Source organism: Plodia interpunctella, chromosome 17, assembly GCF_027563975.2.
Source record: "Plodia interpunctella isolate USDA-ARS_2022_Savannah chromosome 17, ilPloInte3.2, whole genome shotgun sequence".
Classification (NCBI taxonomy): Eukaryota; Metazoa; Arthropoda; class Insecta; order Lepidoptera; family Pyralidae; genus Plodia; species Plodia interpunctella.
This window is the reverse complement of record NC_071310.1, coordinates 5701244-5721294: the sequence shown is the minus strand read 5'-3', so window position 1 is coordinate 5721294 and position 20051 is coordinate 5701244. Positions and strand designations below refer to the sequence as shown.

At 34.5% G+C, this 20051-nt stretch overlaps 3 protein-coding genes across 6 annotated transcripts; 1 reads left to right on the top strand and 2 right to left on the bottom strand.

Annotated features, from left to right (window-relative positions):
* The first annotated feature begins 884 nt into the window (after window positions 1-884).
* Cbs (Cystathionine beta-synthase) lies at window positions 885-12764 on the top strand. Of its 3 annotated transcripts, none has more exons than XM_053757579.1 (11): window positions 885-1043; window positions 1215-1322; window positions 1428-1534; window positions 1942-2112; window positions 2299-2480; window positions 4283-4522; window positions 6759-6897; window positions 7997-8174; window positions 9460-9600; window positions 11544-11734; window positions 12217-12764. In XM_053757579.1, the coding sequence occupies exons 2-11, from the start codon at window positions 1243-1245 to the stop codon at window positions 12309-12311; spliced, it is 1524 nt and encodes a 507-aa protein (XP_053613554.1). In that variant the 5' UTR covers window positions 885-1043; window positions 1215-1242; the 3' UTR covers window positions 12312-12764. The 3 variants fall into 3 exon arrangements, with proteins under 3 accessions (XP_053613554.1, XP_053613555.1, XP_053613553.1); XM_053757580.2 differs by having other exon boundaries at window positions 886-1070; window positions 6765-6897; XM_053757578.2 differs by having other exon boundaries at window positions 886-1070.
* On the bottom strand, window positions 12761-14059 carry PQBP1 (Poly-glutamine tract binding protein 1). Its single transcript, XM_053757581.1, has one exon. The coding sequence runs from the start codon at window positions 13914-13916 to the stop codon at window positions 13062-13064; it is 855 nt and encodes a 284-aa protein (XP_053613556.1). The 5' UTR covers window positions 13917-14059; the 3' UTR covers window positions 12761-13061.
* An 816-nt stretch (window positions 14060-14875) lies between these two features.
* LOC128676977 (uncharacterized) lies at window positions 14876-20016 on the bottom strand. Of its 2 annotated transcripts, none has more exons than XM_053757469.2 (5): window positions 19425-20016; window positions 19166-19346; window positions 16442-18783; window positions 15407-16314; window positions 14876-15082 (listed from the first exon to the last, which is right to left on the bottom strand). In XM_053757469.2, the coding sequence occupies exons 1-4, from the start codon at window positions 19569-19571 to the stop codon at window positions 15424-15426; spliced, it is 3561 nt and encodes a 1186-aa protein (XP_053613444.1). In that variant the 5' UTR covers window positions 19572-20016; the 3' UTR covers window positions 14876-15082; window positions 15407-15423. The 2 variants fall into 2 exon arrangements, with proteins under 2 accessions (XP_053613444.1, XP_053613442.1); XM_053757467.2 differs by having other exon boundaries at window positions 15432-16314.
* Between the last annotated feature and the right edge of the window lie 35 nt (window positions 20017-20051).

The following is a 20051-nucleotide window of genomic DNA, read 5'->3' as shown; positions in this document are numbered from 1 at the left end:
GTATATTTCAGGGTTATTATGATGTCAAATAGACTAACACATCGAATCTGGTTTTCAATAAGGTCACAATGTACCTACTTGTATTGTTGTGGCCGACATATTTTAACACCATATTAACTTTGTGGATGCAATAAAGTATTGGCTACTTATCTCATAATGAATGTCTGTGTAGTTGGGTAGGTATCTAAAAAAATTCCTTGTTGTCCTCCGCAAAAGCCTAGACTTTGCGAACACAATCCATTTTTGATGAGTTTTTACAAAATTATAAATATATTTTTTTTAAAAACTTAACCGATTATTGCCCCACGAACTTAAAAATTCGATTGACAGATCCTACACAACTATACCTTTTAAATTTCATTAAAATCAGACCAATAACGGTTCGAAAGTTATCGCATTACAATATATATATATGATGACTCATAAAACATTTTTGCTAATATAACGGCCTATGCCTGGGCGGCGACAGTGTTTGTAACTTAAATCCTATTAGTAAAGACAGTGCGATAATAGCATGGACTGCAACGATAAAAAATTAAACACCTTATCATATTTCCTTGAAATTGTTCCTAAGGAATGACTATTTGCTATCCCTGTTACCCATAAAAAAGTTAAAGCATACTTGAAGCTAAAGTATGTTTGTCTTTACTATTAATGTCAAATATTATTATATGAAGTGCGATAGTGACAAGATAATACTTTAGCTTAAAGTAATCTTTAATGTTTTACGAGTAACTGGTGTTTTTGTAGGATAAAGGGCTTTTCCTACAAAAACTTTTTGCTACGAACAAAAAAAAACGATCAACTGTCATTGTCACTAGAAAATGTCATTGTCAAAAGTTGCGTGAGTAAGGTGCCCCTCCCCCAACCTTCTTCATCTGGCTGTTTTCATTCTTGTTTCAAAAATCATCAAACAAGTTGTTTGTTTGCCAGATTTACATGCGGGGTTTTCAAGAAATATTCATTCTATTCAAACATTTTAATCAATCGATTCACTCGCTGATTTTAGAGCAGTTGTTTTGCGGCCCTGTCGCAGTAAGGAGGTGTTACAATTTATCTTTTATAAATAGGTAATTTTGTTCTAAATATAAACGTAACCGCGACTTGTGATCACACAGATTTTGTTTGAAATAAGTTAAAAGTTACGCTAATATGAAATTATTCTAATGAACAAAAAGCATTTCGTGTAATTTTTTTTTAATTGAAAATTTTAGATAAGTTATTGCCGATATCCTAATCAAAATGAGCAACCACGTGGAAAATGAAGCTAAAGGTTTTAATTTCTCTGATATCAAGGATATGCCACACATAGTGAAAGCTCTGTAAGTATATAAACTACTTTAATTTTTTATTAAACCCTAACTACTTTTTTTTAAATGAATTAACCCTGTTATGAATTTATTTATTTCTGTACGTAATTTTTTCAGCGATCACAATCCTAAAATTGCTTCGGATATTTTAAATGTCATTGGAAATACACCATTGGTAAAGCTCTCAAAAATACCTAAGAGTGAGAATGTGCAATGTGATATGTGTAAGTTTACCACACATTACTTTTCAAATATCTGTAATATGTCCCACTACACAGGTAGTTACCTACTTCAATTCAGTGATTTCAAAATGTTTGTCGTCTCAGATCAACCCATTATTCCATTAAAAAAAATCTTTAAAATCAATAATTATTTTGTGGAACTAATTTAGTCTTTAGACATTTAAAAAAGTGAGCACAGATCAAACAAAATATTCACTTTTTTAATTATAAATGTAAGTATATAATTATAGAGAAGTATGCTTTTGTAAATGAGTAGAGTTATTTATTTATTTTTCGACGATGTAAGGTTTTTTAAGTTTGTACTTCAGATATAATATTGCAAAATAGATTTCAATATTTATTTTGAAATCAGTTTAATTTTCTTTTTTTTTGTTCTTTTTTTTTTAAAGATGCAAAATGTGAGTTCATGAATCCTGGAGGATCTGTAAAGGACCGCATTGCATTTAGAATGGTACAACATGCAGAAAGCAAAGGTATCCTGATTCCTGGTGTATCAGTTATAATAGAACCTACATCTGGTAACACGGGTATTGGCCTTGCTCTGGCTGCTGCAGTCAAAGGTAAAATATTACTTGTAATTAAATTTTAGTGATGAGGCTTTCCAAAAAGGTTACTGTGAATGTCCCTTAAATCATGATCAGTGCAGAGCTTTTGTTTGTGTTCATATTTTTGCTAATACCAAAATTTTGTTTAATGTTACAATTATTGAAATATGTGAATATTTACAGTAACTAATTTTGATTCAGGCTACAGATGCATCATAGTATTGCCAGAAAAAATGTCTGATGAGAAGGTGAACACCTTAAAAGCATTGGGTGCTGAGATTGTGAGGACACCCACCGAGGCAGCCTCTAAAGACCCGGATAGCAACATCAATGTGGCCAAAAGATTGACACGAGAAATACCTAATTCTGTAATGCTAGATCAGGTTTGTATAGATGGATTATTATTTTTACAACAAATTGCATAAAACATAACTTTATCCATACATATTATAAAAAGAAATCCTCCATGAATCAGTCTGTATGATATGATAAACTCTAAAACTACCAGAAAATTTTTGTATGGTGTCCACCAATAGACAGTGATTTCTGAGGAAGGTGTAAATGTATAACTTATTATTAGTTTTACCAAACGAAGCCGAAACAGGCCACTAGTTTATCTAGTAAACAATAACTCTTCATTAGATTCTCAGGTACTGGAAAGTGCTGCAGTAAATCTATGATGCACATACAAGACAGTTATCAGTTAGCCTTAGATTCAAACATACCAACATTCAAACTCGCAATACTTATCAAGAAAACCTAGCAAGATTCAGAACATGTTAACCGAAGCATTTATCTAATCACATACTTTTTTCAATGATAAAAAAAATAATATTGCTAATTTGTGGTACCCATTGGTTAAAAAATGTAACTGACCACTTTATTATTATGACATGCTGATCTTTTTAGTTATTGACCTTTCATGAACTTTGATAAGTATGGCTACCGCAAATTTTGCATGATACTTCAAAATCAAAAAGTATTGCCTTTTATGACGTCAACAGATTTTGACTGCTCACGTCGTAGATAAATAATTATTTAATCAGTGTCATTGAATTTATCTTCATACCTGACTGTATTATTGAACGAAACAAGTCTATTGCTTAGTTATGATTTGTTTTCTGATAAAATCTGAAATTGGTGTTGATTAAAACATGAACTATTTATATACTTTTATAGATACCCTTTTTATGTAATAATATATATAATTAATAAATTTTAAAATAAGTACAGATCATCAACATCACATACTCACACACAAAGGTTTGTAAGGAATAAGAGTAGATATCACACAAACATCATTGTGTAAAATGGTACAAAGTAGTCGTGATGCATTTGTATTCAAGATGTACCTATTTATATGCAAATAAAAATTGTTATTCAGGTCAAATTGCTTACGAAACTCACGTGCTAATCAATAAATCTCGCGAGCAGACAAACATAGCTAACAACAACATTTTATAAGTATCAATATAATTAGAACTCCTCTACTGTAATTATAACCAAAATCTAAATAACGAATTTTACAAATAAGTACTTGATGACTAAGAAGAGCTAAGGGAGCCCGTTCTACTACGTTACTACTACTAGCTACGTTCATACGTTCTATACGTTAACTAAACCTGTGATACACAAGACCACTGGGTCTTCGGTGCTGGATCCCAAAAGTCCAACTGAGTTGATCGATACCTGCTGTTGAGTTAGACCACGTCAAAATTCATAATAAATCATCGCACGTCAATTTTCTCGAGCTAATCAATTGTGAAAATGACACGCAAGTTTTAAAATCGCGCCATACAACGAAAACAATTGCCAGTCGGATAAAATAAACTACATGCATTCTAAGGGCAAGGAATTCTATTTTCAAATGTAATTAAATCCCCCTGAAATAGCATTTGGTGACAAAAATTAAGAATGTTTTTCGACCAATATTTTTTATTTTATATTGCTATTAGGTTCTATTGCTGGACAAAAGCCTCCCCATGCTGTTTCCAACCACTCCTATCCATCCCTCGCCATTGGCTGCCATTCCTTATCAAAGGCCGACAGTTCGTCGGACCATCTCACCCTCATAATTCTCCTCAAGAGGTTTTTTATCTATTCTTGTTAACCACTGCTGGGCAAAGGTCTCCCTTTTTCTTCCACAAGTATCCGAACTCAATAGTATTAACTGTTTTGGAAACAGTACAACAATGTGAGCAACCCACTGGCGCACTACGACGGCACGGGCGAAGAGATCCTGTACCAGCTGGACGGGCACGTGGACATGGTCGTGATAGGCGCGGGCACGGGCGGTACCATCTCGGGCACGGCGCTCAAGATCAAGGAGCGCTGCCCCAACTGCATCGTGGTCGGCGTTGACCCCCTCGGCTCTATCCTCGCGCAGCCCGACGCCGTGAACAAGACTGACGTCAAATTCTACGAGGTAACTATATCGATTGATTCGCTCCCGGTGTGTTGTGCTCGTCTCTGTTTGTGTCAATTTAAGAAAAATATTTTTTAAAAAATATACTACTTTTTGACAATAAATCCCATCTTTGTTTTGAAATATAAGAAAAAATAAAATTTAAGCTACGTTAGTAAATTTACTTTTGACTTGACTTCAGTAAACACTAATCTAATCTTTAGTAAACAATAAAGTAATTAATTAATCTCTAGATTTGTAGCAGCAGTTAATTTTGTTTTCCATTTAATCTCGAAGTCTTGTTATCAGCAATTGTATTATTATCGTTTTTAAAATATATGAATATACATAATTAGACTGTGAGACCTTCCTGAACTGAATAAAAAAGAAATATTCAGTTCCGTGTGTTCATGAGTTGGTGACAATAAGATTTTAAATGTTATCTCTTTCAGTTTCACTGGGCTACAGTGGCGTAGCAATTTACTTCTGTTTTTACAATCCAATCAAGCTCGTAATACCAAAATACGTAATAACCATGGATATAGAAATTTTATTTTCTTAATCTATGGTGTAGACTTAACCGAACTTTTGACTCAACTTTTACTAGACTTCCTGTATAATAATAAAATGTGAAAATATACTTTGATAAAATAGTTATTTTAGCATATTGCAATATATATTATTATGGTGAATTATTTAGCACCTGTACCATTAACACAAGCACGACGGTCACAGCACACCTCAATGTTTTAATCATTAATTATAGATATTTACTATTATTGTGTAAGTTAGATATTGAAAATGTAGTCTGTACCTAAACCCACGGGTTATTGGCGTGATCATAAGATTATAAATATTTACTGGCATTAAGATAGCATTATAAAAGCATGATCTCCGTTTATATTGGTATTTACGTACAGTCAACAGCACATCAACTCACCCAATATATATGGAAGTGAAAGGAGGTAAATTCTTTCCAAAATCATCGCAATTACCACCGCATAGGTTATCATAAAATTTGTTATTTCTTACGAATCATAACACGTAAACAATATTTACTTCTTGTTGAATTTTATTATAAAATTATAAAAAAGACATGGTAAGATTGTTTATAATAATACTTAAGAATAAACGAATTTTTACAAAACTATGCAGGGTGACTTGACTTATAGTTGACTGTAGGTACTTAGTAATACGATTCACATTTGTCATTTAACTAGATGTTGGCGGCGGCAATAACTGTCTTGTGGATATTTCATACAATCTTTCACCCCCAGTGCAGCTCATTGAAGATTCTTGTTTACTATGTTTGACCCCGAGTCTTTATCTGCATTAGATCTACATATATTGATAACTAATTTCACCAAAATCTGTCTTGTGGTTAAGCCGTGAAAACGGATCATATCTGATCCGCTTTCGCATTTATGATAACACTATATGGAAATATAGAATAGTATCTACGGCTAGATATAGTCCTATGCGATGTAGATTTCTATACCGTTTATATATATACGTTTATTTTACATTTATCACATAACATGTAATAACAAAATGACGTATTTAGATACGCATCAATCACGTTTGCTTCAAAGTAAAACAAACCGATAAAACTTTCGATTGAAAATATCGTTAATTTAGTAGGTAATAACAATACAATATAACGTCATACATACGCATGCATGTTATACTATCAAGAAGTATAACAAGAAAAATAACTATCAAATAATTGATTAAATCGCACTGTTAATCTTTTAATTAGGTATATATTTATTTATCGTGATGATAATTTTCCATGTTCAATGCATATTTAGATTTAATTATTACTTCACTCTGACCTCATTAGCTCTATAGTAATTTAATTACTAGTAATTTTCATTTGATATCTATATTTCCATACTAATATTATAGATGCGAAAATCTGTCTGGTGAAGCCGCGTGCAACTGCTACTAAATAATCATTCATCTAGGGAGACATTGAAATTTAACTTTTTGGGAGTCATACTTTGTCGCACTCATTAAAAAGACACCATTTTAACATGTTTTATTAGGTCTTTTAAAGTTTAACAACACAAAAAAACACTAATGTGGCGTCATTGTCTATTTATTTATCTATTAAAACATCGATGTAGTTAAATATGAATTTATATTTAGTCGAAACCGATTGACGTTATGACTGTATAAATTTAGACATGACTTACATAAAATCCCGGCACGGAGCCGGGACGGGTCGCTAGTAGAGATATTGATAAACCTTGAGATTCAGGTGGAAGGGATCGGATACGACTTCGTGCCGGCGACGCTGGACCGCGCCGTGGTGGACGTCTGGGTGAAGACTGATGACACGCACACTCTCAATATGTCCCGCCGCCTCATCAGGGAGGAAGGCCTGCTTTGCGGTAATATATCTCCTTATATTATTTATTTTTATTTATGTAATCTATTTCATTTTCACGTTCAATAACTATACTATATTACTACTATCTACTATATTCTATAAAATATCAATTAACATTTAGTCAATCTGAAAAATGTTATTTTCCATTTTGACTTGACCGGGGTTCGAACCCGGGACCTCCAGTGTAGCAGTCCGGCGTGATGACCATTAGGCCACGGAGGTCTTCAAATTCCATTCGTGTATTATACTAGCTAGTAGGCAATATGCCACTTTGCATGAGATACCTAATTAATTTTACCAAGTGTTACTCCTTCTGACTGACTAAAAATGTGTTTCCTTGTCTATTCATCCATCGACTCCATTGCAACATTCCTCATTATGACATCTTTGTACCATACTCATTCATTCATATACAAAGACAAAGAAAACTAAAGGCAACGAGCAAGCGTAGCTAAATGAAAATTCCATACAACTACTCGGCCTATCTCTTAAAAGATAGGCGTTTGGATGACACACGATGTGGGAGAAAAGAGAAGATCAGCGCGCTGTCCAGTTTCTTCTCGTGTATTCCTATACGAGAGATATTACTATGTCTATAATATTATCTGTCTACGCCTTTACATAATACTTTTTGGGATAAAATATCGCCTATAGCAATCTTGTTTAATGTACCTTTCTAATTCGGTAGTTTTGGAGATTATCGGCCTCAAACATACAAACTCACAACCTCACAAAAGCTTACTTCTTTAATAGTATACCTAGATTACATCTGTAGCGTAACCCAACATACTGGGCTCCGAAGCCTTAGTTAAGGAAGAACCGGGAAAATAAGAGAGAAAGAGCAACGTAAGATGATGATGATGAACTACTTACCCCACTATTATGACTGTTTGTTTGTCTGTACTCGATATACTCAAAAAGTACTGAAGAAAAACATCGTGAGGAAACCTGCACATTAGTGGACAGTTCAGTTCAATAGCGTGTATGCGACTAATTGCCACTAGTTGGCGGCAGTCAGATATTTTTAGGCGGCAGTAATCTGACATCTGTGTTAGCATTAACTTACACGATATGAATAAGAGAGTTACGGATAACTGTAGGTGGCAGCAGCGGCGCGGCGATGTGGGCGGCGGTGCAGGCTGCGCGTGCGCTGCAGCCGGGCCAGCGCTGCGTGGTGCTGCTGCCCGACAACATCCGCAACTACATGACCAAGTTCATCTCCGACCAGTGGATGGAGGCACGCAACTTTAAGAGCCTAGTCACAAATGATAACCTTCGGTATGCCTGACATTTTTCTTTTTTTTCAATTCTTTTTTTCTTGTTTGTATTAGCCGTCCCGGTTTCGCTTGAGTATAACCATGTCGAGGTTTTATCGTTTAGTAAATAGGCACTAGGCAGTAGGTAGTAAAGTAAGTTTATTATAAAATTTAAGGTAAGACAAAAACAAAAAACAATGAAATATAAATTAAAAAACAATTAAATATAAATTAAAGATCTAAAATAGAGATTAGGTGATACGTTATATATATTCACAATAAATGGAGTACTTACCCTTATTGGGTCTGTTCTTATTATTTTATTTAATGTTTATAAATTTATGACGGCCACCCTCGTGCCTCGCTAGCTTTATATTGTAGTTCCAAATGTGCCAGCGCAGGCGAAATACATCGAAAGAGATTCCAAACAAAGCGTAGCTGCGTTACAGTATCGGGGAGGGGGGGGGGGGCGGCGGTTCGGTACTATAATAAAAAAACGTTACTCCTGATTGTTTCGTCTATCTAAGTATGTGCCAAATTTCATCAAAGTAGTTTTTTTATGTTTATCCATTACAATCAATAATACAAATCGTTTCTCTTTATAATGATATTTTCATAACGTCGCATGTAATTAAAATCAATTTAATGTCAAAAATGAGGGCTACTAATACTGACATTAAAAAAGCACACGCGAACAGAATTAATGTTAAAATTTTCAAATGAACATTTCGCTATACCAGTCCCCCCAGACACGTATTCATCGCGTTAGCCCTCATTGCGCCGAAAAAAAAATAGGAGCATTGTAGTTCGCACGTGCGTAAAAATCTTCGACGTTGGTACATTGTTATCACTTTTGATATAATTGTCGGCAGCAGCGCGATCTCAGCGCCCAAAATGCGATAAAAAAGTATACACGAATATACTGATATTTTCTATACATGTGGTGACATGACATGTGGTGTTGTCTTTAAAGAAAATTGGCAATTGGCAATAATTTGCGAACGATTTACTAAATCTAAAAAGGGTCTATCTACCTCTAATTTTTTTGAAAGATCTATTCAACAACACTCCGCAATATAGGAAAGATGGAAAAAAAATCAATCCCATATCATTAATATGTATACAAATTAAATCATTCTAGTACCAATAGTTTTTGAGCCAGACCGCGGCCATACAGACTGACATGACGAAACTATAAGGATCCCTTATCTGTAGTAGTACGGTACCCTAAAAAGGAGGAGATTATGCGTAATGGGGTTAGCCTGGAAGTGTGAATTAGAACTGTGAAGAAACTAGAATGATGTTAGGTGGTGGCACGAGCCGCTGACGGAGGACATGGTGGAGCAGCTGGCGGTGACCGTCGACAGCCGCAGCTCCCCGCAGGAGGCGCTGGAAAAATTGCGCAAGACTCGCGCGTCACTGCTCTTCGTTACCGATTACGATACCGGGTGAGTCCCAACAAATCAACTAGATTTGCTTATCTGTTATACACACTATAGGCGAACATTTGGCTGTTTCGACGTGCATTGCTGTTTTTTTCCTTGAGGTCAAAAATGCTCACATGAAAACTACGCAATGTACGTTTATTCGCGTCGGCATATGAGTACGCCGATAGTGTATAGGAGACTATAATAGTACCCTCAAGTACTGCGCGTGTTCGCGCTTGAGTCTGTAGCTGTGGTTCCTCCCATAGAACAACCATATCCATATTCTCTCGTGGGTGTCATATGAGTAGACTATAGTATAATAAACGTTGACAGTTCAATAAACATTGACCACTTGCCTGGGATTTTATGATGGACCATAAGCAACACAGAATTCGGTCTTTAATATTTATAGCCTAAAGCTGCAACCGGAAATCCGAAAATGAAATACTTAGTCCATAATACTTACAAGCTATCTGCAGTCATGTAAAATCTGGAGAACTATCATAAAACACGTAGCACATCATTGCATCCACACCTTTTCTTTTTTTACACGATGCATAAACGACATGGGAAAAGGAGACAGCGTCTTGACGTTACTAACGTGATACGTGTTTGTATATTTCGTGGTAGGCCTTCTACCAATTCTATTCTCTGACACCAATGGTAGTATGTAACATACTCGATGAGAGAGATAATATAAATAGAACTAGTTTCTACTTGTTCACGTTATCCACGGTTTTCTCCAATCTCATGTTAATCATTTCATAAAATTGCTCATTGAAGTGCATTATCTTCAAAGGTTACATATTATGGATCATTATTTATATAACTTCTACTAATGGCCAACTGGTTATCTATTTATTGATAATAACCATTTATAAAAATTCTAAAAAGCTTTATCTCATGTTATCATGAAATGGAACTTGCTTTATATTTTATTGGGATTATATTTTTCTAGATCAGATTAGCAATGATTAAAATCTTTTGTGACTTTACGTGATGTTGCTTTTCTTCCTAGCGTGTCGACACGGTTATACTATTTGTAAGGAGAGGCCATTGATTAATATTTAGCATAGATTTAGAAAGGTGCCCCGCGCGCGCTTATATTTAATTGACTCGCGCGCCCCTTTCTAAATCTATGTATTTAGCTCATAGATTTGGAATTTAGCCATACAGGATTTTTTTTTCCGTTTTGGTGATCTGTGGAAAAAATACAAATTATTGGAAACTTTTCTACAAAACCTTATTTTTCTGCTTCTTGTCAACATACACTGAAATAACTTCTGTCATATAAAATGTAATAAATAAATTTAAAAATGCCAAAAATTTTTGTGGTTCCATAAAATTAATAAATGAGTGTATCTAATGATTCTCTTGTTCCTGTGCTTAGTGGTATACATATACTTAGTTATATTTTTCCTTGATCATCTAATGCACGCGCACTAACTGAAGCACGATATTGACCGCCGCCTTAGATCATGCTTTAGCGAATTCAAGATGTTTATTGAAAATCTACTAAGTAATATGAAGATACCACAGACAACTTCTGATGTAAATCATAGTTTATATTTAATTTATTAGTTATAAGTTATTGGTGTGCAATGAGTGAAACATTAAAGGTTAACTAAATGATTAAACCCTTATGAGAGCAAGTTACTACATAATTCTATCGTCAGTTTTATCTAAGATTGGCGGCAAGTTCATAACATTGAGCTATAAAATATGGTTGACTGAAACTTGAAATAGCTTTGATGGTAGAAAACCCAATAGATTGTGTTCCTATCATTGCATACAGTAAAACAACTTCATTAAATGGGCTTATCAGATTGCATAGTGTGTGCTATGGTCCACTTGTTTTGATTTTCTAAATCCCACGTGTCGCTCACGATTCACACGCCATAATATATGGTAATATTAAAACAAAAAGGTTTAAATAACCTCTAACTCGTAATTTTATATTATAGAGCCATCAAGGGCCTCTTCACTGCAGACTACGCGCGAAGAAGGCTGACCAACTTACATGGGTCATTCAATGATAAACTTGAGAAGTTTACGTTTAAAAAGTATTACAAAGTGAACCTTGCAAAGAACCCTCCACTGGGCCTAGTCTCGCGGATGCTGGACTTGGAGCCTTTCGTAGCTGTTGTCAAAACCGGTGAGTTTATTATAACTTAACCTCCACACCACATGATTATCTGACTGAAGTGATAAAGGTGTTTACGAATAAAAAAGAAGTAGTTTAACATTACGTCAGCCAATGTTTTGTGATTCATAATAGTTTTGATAAGAGATTTCTCAACTGGAAACGTGTAGGCAACACACCGATGCCATGTACTGTGTACTCATCAAGTAAATTCGACACACTGTGAAAATGAATGAATGTATCTTTGTAACCCTTTTTGTTTCTTTATTAAACAAAATGTATAAGAAGAATTTGGATCAAATGTAATGCAATAGTACACAGAGATGTCATTCAAATTTGTACGAGAATAAAACCTCAGTCTGTCCTAATGGTTAGCTGGAAACACTTTTAGCATTAACTTCGCCATTTGTTTATAAATGTGTATTTAGATACTTGGTAAAATGTATTGATTATACTATTTATAATTATTGGATTATAACAAAATTATTTTACAGATGAAACAAGAAAACTTGAAGTTCCCGTGGGAGTTATGACATCACATGACCTGCTCCTACACACGCTAGATGTCAAACATGTCAATGGAAAATAAACTAAGAAATAACGTGAATCAGCATGGGAACAGTATAAGAACTTGGACATTATTATTATTATACATTTTGAATTCAAGTACATTATACTATTTTATTAAAAAAACATATTTACACAAATTAATGTTAAGTTAGGAATAATCTGCAGTTATTCTGCGAAATTGAACTTCCCAGTTTTGTATGATCTTAATTTAAGGAACTGATTAATGAAGTATATAGAATACAGAGTGAGTATACTTTAAATGCAGTGAATTTGATTAACTGCAATAAATATCAAATTTATTATTTATAAGCAACTTATTCAGTGATTATGAAGCATTTCATAGCATTTAGTATTATTACACTAATATGACTATATTTTGAGGAAATATGTTTTACACTAATTTGAATCATCACCTTATAGATAAAGGTCACATTGGTTACATTATGGATTATGAATAAATATATTTAATTTATTTTTGTGTATTTATTCATTAAAACCAACTTTTCAATATCATATTAAAAAATGGGGCACTTATCATAAAAAATGTTGTTCCTAATATAAGAATGAAAAATGATGAATGAATAAAAAAAATATATATATTCCCAGTCAGATGAATTAATGAGAAAATTATAAAGTTTTAAAAAACTAAAATATTAAACCAGATGGACTTTGTAGACAAAACTCATAAAATAAGCAGCGACAGCGGCTCAATACATCACAACTCAGTAAAAACAGTATTAACAAAATATCATTTAAACTTAAAATAATTTTATGGTGATGGAGGTGGAGATGTCTGTTTCTTAGCATTGGCTGCAAGTATTGCTCCTGGGGCTGGATACGGCCGCATTTGGAACAGTGGGCCTGAGACTGTGGTGTCCACACCTGTCTTAGCATGTGAGTCCAATCCAGCTGACCAGTTCCCTCTAGGAATATCTGAATAAGCTGCAGGATCCATGGGATCTATATCATTATCTTTAGTCTTTTGTCGCTTACTGTTCCTATCTTTCCTTTGTTGTAATTCTTTAAGCTTTTCTCCGGAACGACGATCACGCCTTTTATCTTTGATTGGCTGTTGTGGTACTTCCTGATCAGATTCCTCACTACTGTTATCACTTTCATCACCTTCTTTCAATAAACGTTCTTCACGCAAATGTGCAGCACTCTCAGTGGAAACCGATTTAGGATGACCGGGAGGCAACCAAGCTACTAAATTATTATGAATATTCCAGAAGTAGTGCTGTCCAATTCCTTCATCATAAACTTCCTCCCATCCTGGCGGTAAAGGCCATTTCTCGAGAATTTTATTTTTATTCTGCAAATAAGTTTCATCTGGTACTAGTTTGCCTTGCTTCCAAGTTTTTACACAAAACTTAGAGCATTCGTGGTAAATGTTATATTTATTAGGACAACCCTTATGTCCCTTTATCGGATCCACATTTACGCCCTCAATGCCTGCCCAAAAATGTTCTTTATTACAGAGTTCGTCTGGTTTGCTATCGTAATCTTCAGCTATAATCTCTTCATTAGCTTGAGGAGGACGGTCGATGTTAGTCTCTTCGCCACTGCTTCCTTTGAGAATACCACGCTTTGCCAATCTTGCAGCTAACGCTGGTGGTAAAGGCATTTTGAAAAAAATAATTTTCAGATAAATGGTAGACAATTTCGCTTAATAAAAAATTGTAAAACCTTCGTCTCAAAGCCCTTTCAAATCAAAGAAACATCAAAATGACAGCGGATACGTCAATTTGACTTTGACGTTTAAATTCTTTTTTCTTGTGACATAAAGCTGTTAACTAGGTAGTATAGTTTGGTCCGTATACTTTTTTGTTATGGATTTCACAGCATGCTGTTTTCTGACCATGATTTAGTAAGTACTGCGTGGAGTACCTACTAATTCCATGGTTTTGTTTCATAAATTGCCGCCGACCGTGTTGACGAAAAAGGAAGACAGCAGACCCTGGGCTCCGACGCTTATCCATACTGTTAAAGGAACGGCTGCGGAAGGAATCGGTAAATGCTTAGTGATAAAGAGCTGTACTATATGTACAAGCAGAGACGGGCAAATAGTAATAAACAGAGATTCTTTTTTTGGGAACTACCAAACCCGTGTACCAAATATCACGTCTTTTTCGATTCCGGGGTAGACAGATTCAAGAATAGCTAATTTCAAAGGTCATGTTTGCTTCTTAGGTGAGAACGGACTTTAGACAAAGCTGGCTCTGTCTACTCCGTAAGTATTAAAGATGCACGCTTCCAAACAGGTCAATCTCTCTCAATCTCTGGAACCACCCATGGAATTAGTAGGTATTCTTTTTACGTATTCCTACTTACGTATTACGTAGTCCTACTGTGACGTAAATCACGCTCATCCACGACTTATGTAGTCTGCATGGAATTAGAAGGTACTTACTAAATCCATGGTAATCTGTCACACAATGGCGGCCTCTTTTATTTATTCATACTTTAAAAACGTTATTTCAGTACAAATAGTATAATTTTAATCTATGATAATAAAAAATTGGAAACCATGGAATTAGTAGGTACTCCGTAGTATTTATTAAATCCATGATATAAACACGTAAATCAGATCTAAATAAGGTAAATTTAATTGAATTCAAATATATGCAACATTATACCTTATTATATATACCTTTTGTAAAAATTTAAATAGTGAACTTAAAAAATATCTACATCTGTTAGAATTAGTAAAACACGAAATAATGTAGTTGCAGTTTCTTCATTATTAAGAGTTATTCCATAGCAGAAAGTACACCAACACGTTCTTGAATTCTGAAACGAAAAGTAGATATCGAAAATTTTTCAGTATTTTTTTTTATTGCCAACGAATTTTCAGCTTTATAGATATAGCGGAATAACATTACACTAAGAACACGTTCTATGTATGTCTAGTAAATTACACGCCTACGTCTACTGCATAGGTCCTACAAAAATTGCACACTCCAATCTAACATTTTACAGAAGCTTAGACACAACTACTTATGAATTAGGCCAAGGCTTCAAAAACTACTACACGAACTATCTTAATTCGACCTGCGCCTAAGCAGAACCAAGCAGATCATGCGATGGCCTTGATAGAAGGGAAAGATTTATCACCTGATAAATAGATGTCTTCACTCACCACTGACGACAGATGTTTCACCCCTAGACACCTTCGTAGGTAGAACAACGTCGTGAAACTCCCCAGAATGCAACAATTTTGAGGTGCTAGTTGAATCTGCTAACGTAATTTTATCTTCAAAAGGAGTAACTACATCCATTTCATCAGAACTTTGCTTTGTTAAAGTCCCTTTAACATTTTTAATGGGTACCTCCGAGTCTGCATCTGAACTTTCTTGATTCATTAGTTTATGAGCTTCTATAACGGTCTCAATAGTTAAACTGGTTGTCGGAGAAGTATCCACACTGCCTGGGCGATTGTTTATATTGTCATTTTTAGTAATTTCGTCCTTGTCATCTTTTTGGTCTGTTTGATGATCAGTGATCAACATATCCTTAACAGAATCAACATCTTCACTCAATTTTCCGCTATTATTACTTGGCGGTGAAATAGACTGAACAGCATCTTCTCTTTTTAGTTTCCTTCGTTCATTTTTGTCGTAACCCAAAGGATGCAAATTCAGTGATGACGGCGGACTACCATCTAAAGAAAAGTCCATTGACGTCAACATACTTTCATCCCTACTAAGATAATTTCCACCTTCAGGGACTATGTGAATGTTGAGTATAGTCTTATTATTCTTATGATCGACATCCCCACCATCATGCCCATCAGAATTCAGCTGCGAACTAGTTGAAGCAGTTCTATTTGAATGTAGTTTATTTCTTACTAAAAATCCTCTTACATGAGCTTGTATGATAGTAGCAGCGCTGGATAAAGTAGAAGAATCGTCAGTAGATAAAGATAAGGATTTTTCTTCATTAACCGTTTGCAATACTGTATCCATTCTACTTATACCTCTTCTTTCTTTATTGATATTAGTGATTTGAAATTCAGGCTCATCCTGTAAAAAAATGTATACTCAGCGACGTTTGCTATAACATTGAAGAATTTAGAACGCAAATGTTTACTTAATAATATTAACATGCGAAACAACATAATAAAAAACATAATATTATAGAATTTAATACCTTCTTGTTTTCTTCGTCTAAAGAAATATTTTCATCATTATCATCAAATGTTGAAGCTCTGCTTTTGAACATAAAGGAACGGAAAACTTTTTGTATTGTCACCGCCGCTGTTTCCAAATCCATAGTACTATTATTTGCATTATTTAAAATGATATCATCTGTTGTGTCAGAAGTTGCAGATTCTATCAGACTAGTATTATCCATTCCGTCAGTACTTTCATCGATACTTGCCGACTTTAATACACTCGTAATGTTTGTATTCTGAATGTCATCTAAATTAATCGAAGTTACACTAGATTCATAATCGATATCTTCTGGAATCGAATGAACTTGAACCCCATTTTCTTCTTCTGTATGCATATCAACAGAGTTAAACGGCAAATCAGATGTTTCTGATGTTTTTATAATATTCATAGTTATAGGTACTTCATTATTTAAAGCTTCGGCCACTTGGCTTATTCTTATTTCTATTATATTTCCTTCAGTCGGCTCTTCTTCCACACTAGATGTTTTTATAATAACTGCATTAACTAATGGTTCTGCCGAACCCGAAATCCTCACAACATCAGGAACCAATGAAGCGTCAATTTTCTTATCATTCGTAAGAGATTGAATAAATACTTCATGGCTACTTGCTACACCAGAATCAATAGTTAATTTTTTACTATTTAAATTTTCAAGACGGATGTCGTGGACAATTGTTGACTCAAGACCATTATTTCCATTTTGAGATGTTTTTATACCATCAGTTATATGTGAATCATCAAGAATAATCTTTTCTCCATTTTTTAAATCCTTCTCGATGAAAGGAACAGACGCATTGTCTTTATTTGTAGCATTACCATCGACCTGTATATCTTTCAATGAACTTTCGGTTACAGGACCTTGAATATTTTTTAAAATGTTATCGTTCGTCATAGCACAATCAGAGTGCTCGATTTCTAAATTTAATTTTTTATCAGCATCTGTATATAGTGGTATAGTATTTTTAAATGATATATCTGTTTGTTCAACATGAGTTTGGAAGGGTTCTTCGTCTTGTGTTTTTAGTAAATCAAGATCATAATTATCGTTTATATCTTCGATATCTTCTGCTATTCGTATAGAACTATCATTAATATTATTGAGTACACCAATAGCAGTATTTACATTTCCCATTTCCGCTAATGAATATATAGCTTGGACTTCAGGTTCCTGTTCAAATGTTTTTACGATTTCTTTATCGGATGGTGCAGTTCCCTGTAATAAAATAAGTTGCTTTTCCTTAACCTCATGAATATCTCTTTGGTCGATATTTTTACCTTGTGTTAATTGTGTACCAATATTATTTAAATCGTTTATCCCATCTGGAGTGTCAGAATTTTGGCTGTTAATTACATTGAGTACACCAATAGTAGTATTTATAAGTTTTCCCATGTCCGCAATAGAAGCTTGGTGTTCATTTTCCTGATCTGATTTATTTTCAGTTTCTTTATCGATTGGATCAGATTGTTGGGTAGAAACTATCTTACTGTCAATTATTTCCTTAATCTCGTCAACATCAGATTGGAAGGTTGTTTTATCTTGTGTTTTTAGTATATCAATATCATCGTTTACAAGAGTTTCTGCTTTATGAATGGGACTGCGAGCACTATCGTTGACAATATTATATAAACCAACAGCAGTATTTACAACTTTGCCCATGTCAGTTAAAGAATTATTACCTTGATAACCAATTTCTTGTTCAGACACTTCAATGGCTGGTGCTGTCTCATGAGTTAATTTACCGTCAACGTTTTCATTAACCTCGTCTTTTAAGTTTGAAACCTCTGTTGCATTAGATAATCCATCATGTATAGCATCTATAGTAGATTTATTGTCAATTAAAAGTGGATTCTGAAGATTTTGTACATTAGCCATAGTTTCTGTAGTCAAATTAAAATTTGGTTGGTCGTTTTTAGAAACGTCATTTGAATCAGTTTCGGTTACGTTATCCAAGTGTTGAGAAATAAGAGATGAATTAGGATCAATTGTGCCATTAGTAGTAGATATATGCGTATTATCTAAAAATTGTGGGTTTACTTCAGTGTTGCTTGTATTATATTTAACGTTAGGATCTTCAGAAAAATCATTATCAGAGCCTGGTTCATGACATATTTCTATTTCAGAAGTTTTTTCTATATTGAGATCAGGATAAACTGGAGGCTTTGCCTTAGTTTCATCAATATTCTCAGGAGCCGACTGGACTTTACTGTTATTTTTCTTTTCTTGGAGATATCTCTGCCAGCGAGCGTCACCCCTCTTTTTAACTATTTTTTGAGCACGAGCAATTTTTTCCTCCAATGTCAAAGGCCGTTTAAGAGCTGAAATGTAATTGAGACAGCTCTAAACCAGAGAGTTACCTAATAACCTGGGCGGTAACACGAAGGATAAACGTGAAGTTAAATCTAAATGAATCGTTTGATGTAGCACCACCACTGTCCATTCGAGTTACGTAAAGGCTAGTTTTTTAACAGGCATAATGGAGGATAAATAATGTAACTACGTTAAGCTATGCAAACAAAGAGAACATTCTATTTATTCAAATTAATATCATTTTCGAATTTTCAGTCTTAGAAAAATCAATCAATCATCCTCATCTTGGTTTTTTATTGGTAAGTTTTTGTGATCTTAAAGTAAGTCATTCCAATAACGATAACAGTACAAATCGCCATCTACAAATTGATTTCATACAAATCTACTTACAAGGACCATCCCTTATATCCAACAACTTGCGCATATGATCAGCACAAAACTCATAAACATCGGATGGGTTGTTCTTCAAAACGTCTCTAGTAAGGTCTTCCATCAACTCTATGAGGCCTGTGGGCATCTTCGGCACGGGTGCTGGCCTGGTATAGGTTCGAGAACCTGTTAGTCTCATTTTCTAGAAAGTTACATTTTCAAGTTATTATATCTTTTAATAAAAAAAAACTGATTGCTGATAATATTTTACATTACTTACATATGCGGCTGTCTTTCGTTTGTATAACCACTTGTAACGTAGTTCAGGAACGTCGAGAATTCGTGTATCAATCTCCGCGCTCAAGACAGGTATGCAAAAAAGGGTGTGGTAGGGCCAAGAACGGTGGTGTTTGGCGACGGTTGTCATGGCGATGCGCCAACTTGAACTTGGTTCTGGCGACGGTATCGATCACCACCACCACCACGGGTCATCGCTCCTCGTGTTTACAGCACTGCCGCGAGTTCGAGGTTGTCGCGCTATTATATAACATTATTTCACACTATTCAATGTCTATGTCTAGGTCTCTAGCTACATTGATGCTAAAAATATATTATACCATCAAGTCACTCAATATATTTTGGTTAGAATTAGAGGCACATAAGTTTAGAACTACGATAAGAATGATGATACTATGGATAATTTTGTGCTTGTCAGTGATTAAAAATACACCTATATCAATTTCCAAAACAATTTATGTGACTCATGCATGCCTCATATTTTATATTATTATTACCTTGTAATATCCTGAAATATTTGCATTGCCTGTCTAATGCTAAAAACTAAACAAACTAACTAGTATTCAAGACATCTGATGTGTGAATGATCTATGTCACTTAGGCCTCATAC

Coding starts and splice junctions, on each gene's coding strand:
- Cbs (XM_053757579.1), top strand. CDS start 1,243: ATGAGCAACCACGTGGAAAATGAAGCTAAAGGTTTTAATTTCTCTGAT. Junction 1,535..1,941: donor GAATGTGCAATGTGATATGT/GTAAGTTTACCA, acceptor TTTTTTTTAAAG/ATGCAAAATGTGAGTTCATG. Junction 4,523..6,758: donor CTGACGTCAAATTCTACGAG/GTAACTATATCG, acceptor ATAAACCTTGAG/ATTCAGGTGGAAGGGATCGG.
- PQBP1 (XM_053757581.1), bottom strand. CDS start 13,916: ATGCCTTTACCACCAGCGTTAGCTGCAAGATTGGCAAAGCGTGGTATT.
- LOC128676977 (XM_053757467.2), bottom strand. CDS start 19,571: ATGACAACCGTCGCCAAACACCACCGTTCTTGGCCCTACCACACCCTT. Junction 16,315..16,441: donor TAGACGAAGAAAACAAGAAG/GTATTAAATTCT, acceptor ATTTTTTTACAG/GATGAGCCTGAATTTCAAAT. Junction 15,083..15,431: donor TGAAACATCTGTCGTCAGTG/GTGAGTGAAGAC, acceptor TTTTCGTTTCAG/AATTCAAGAACGTGTTGGTG.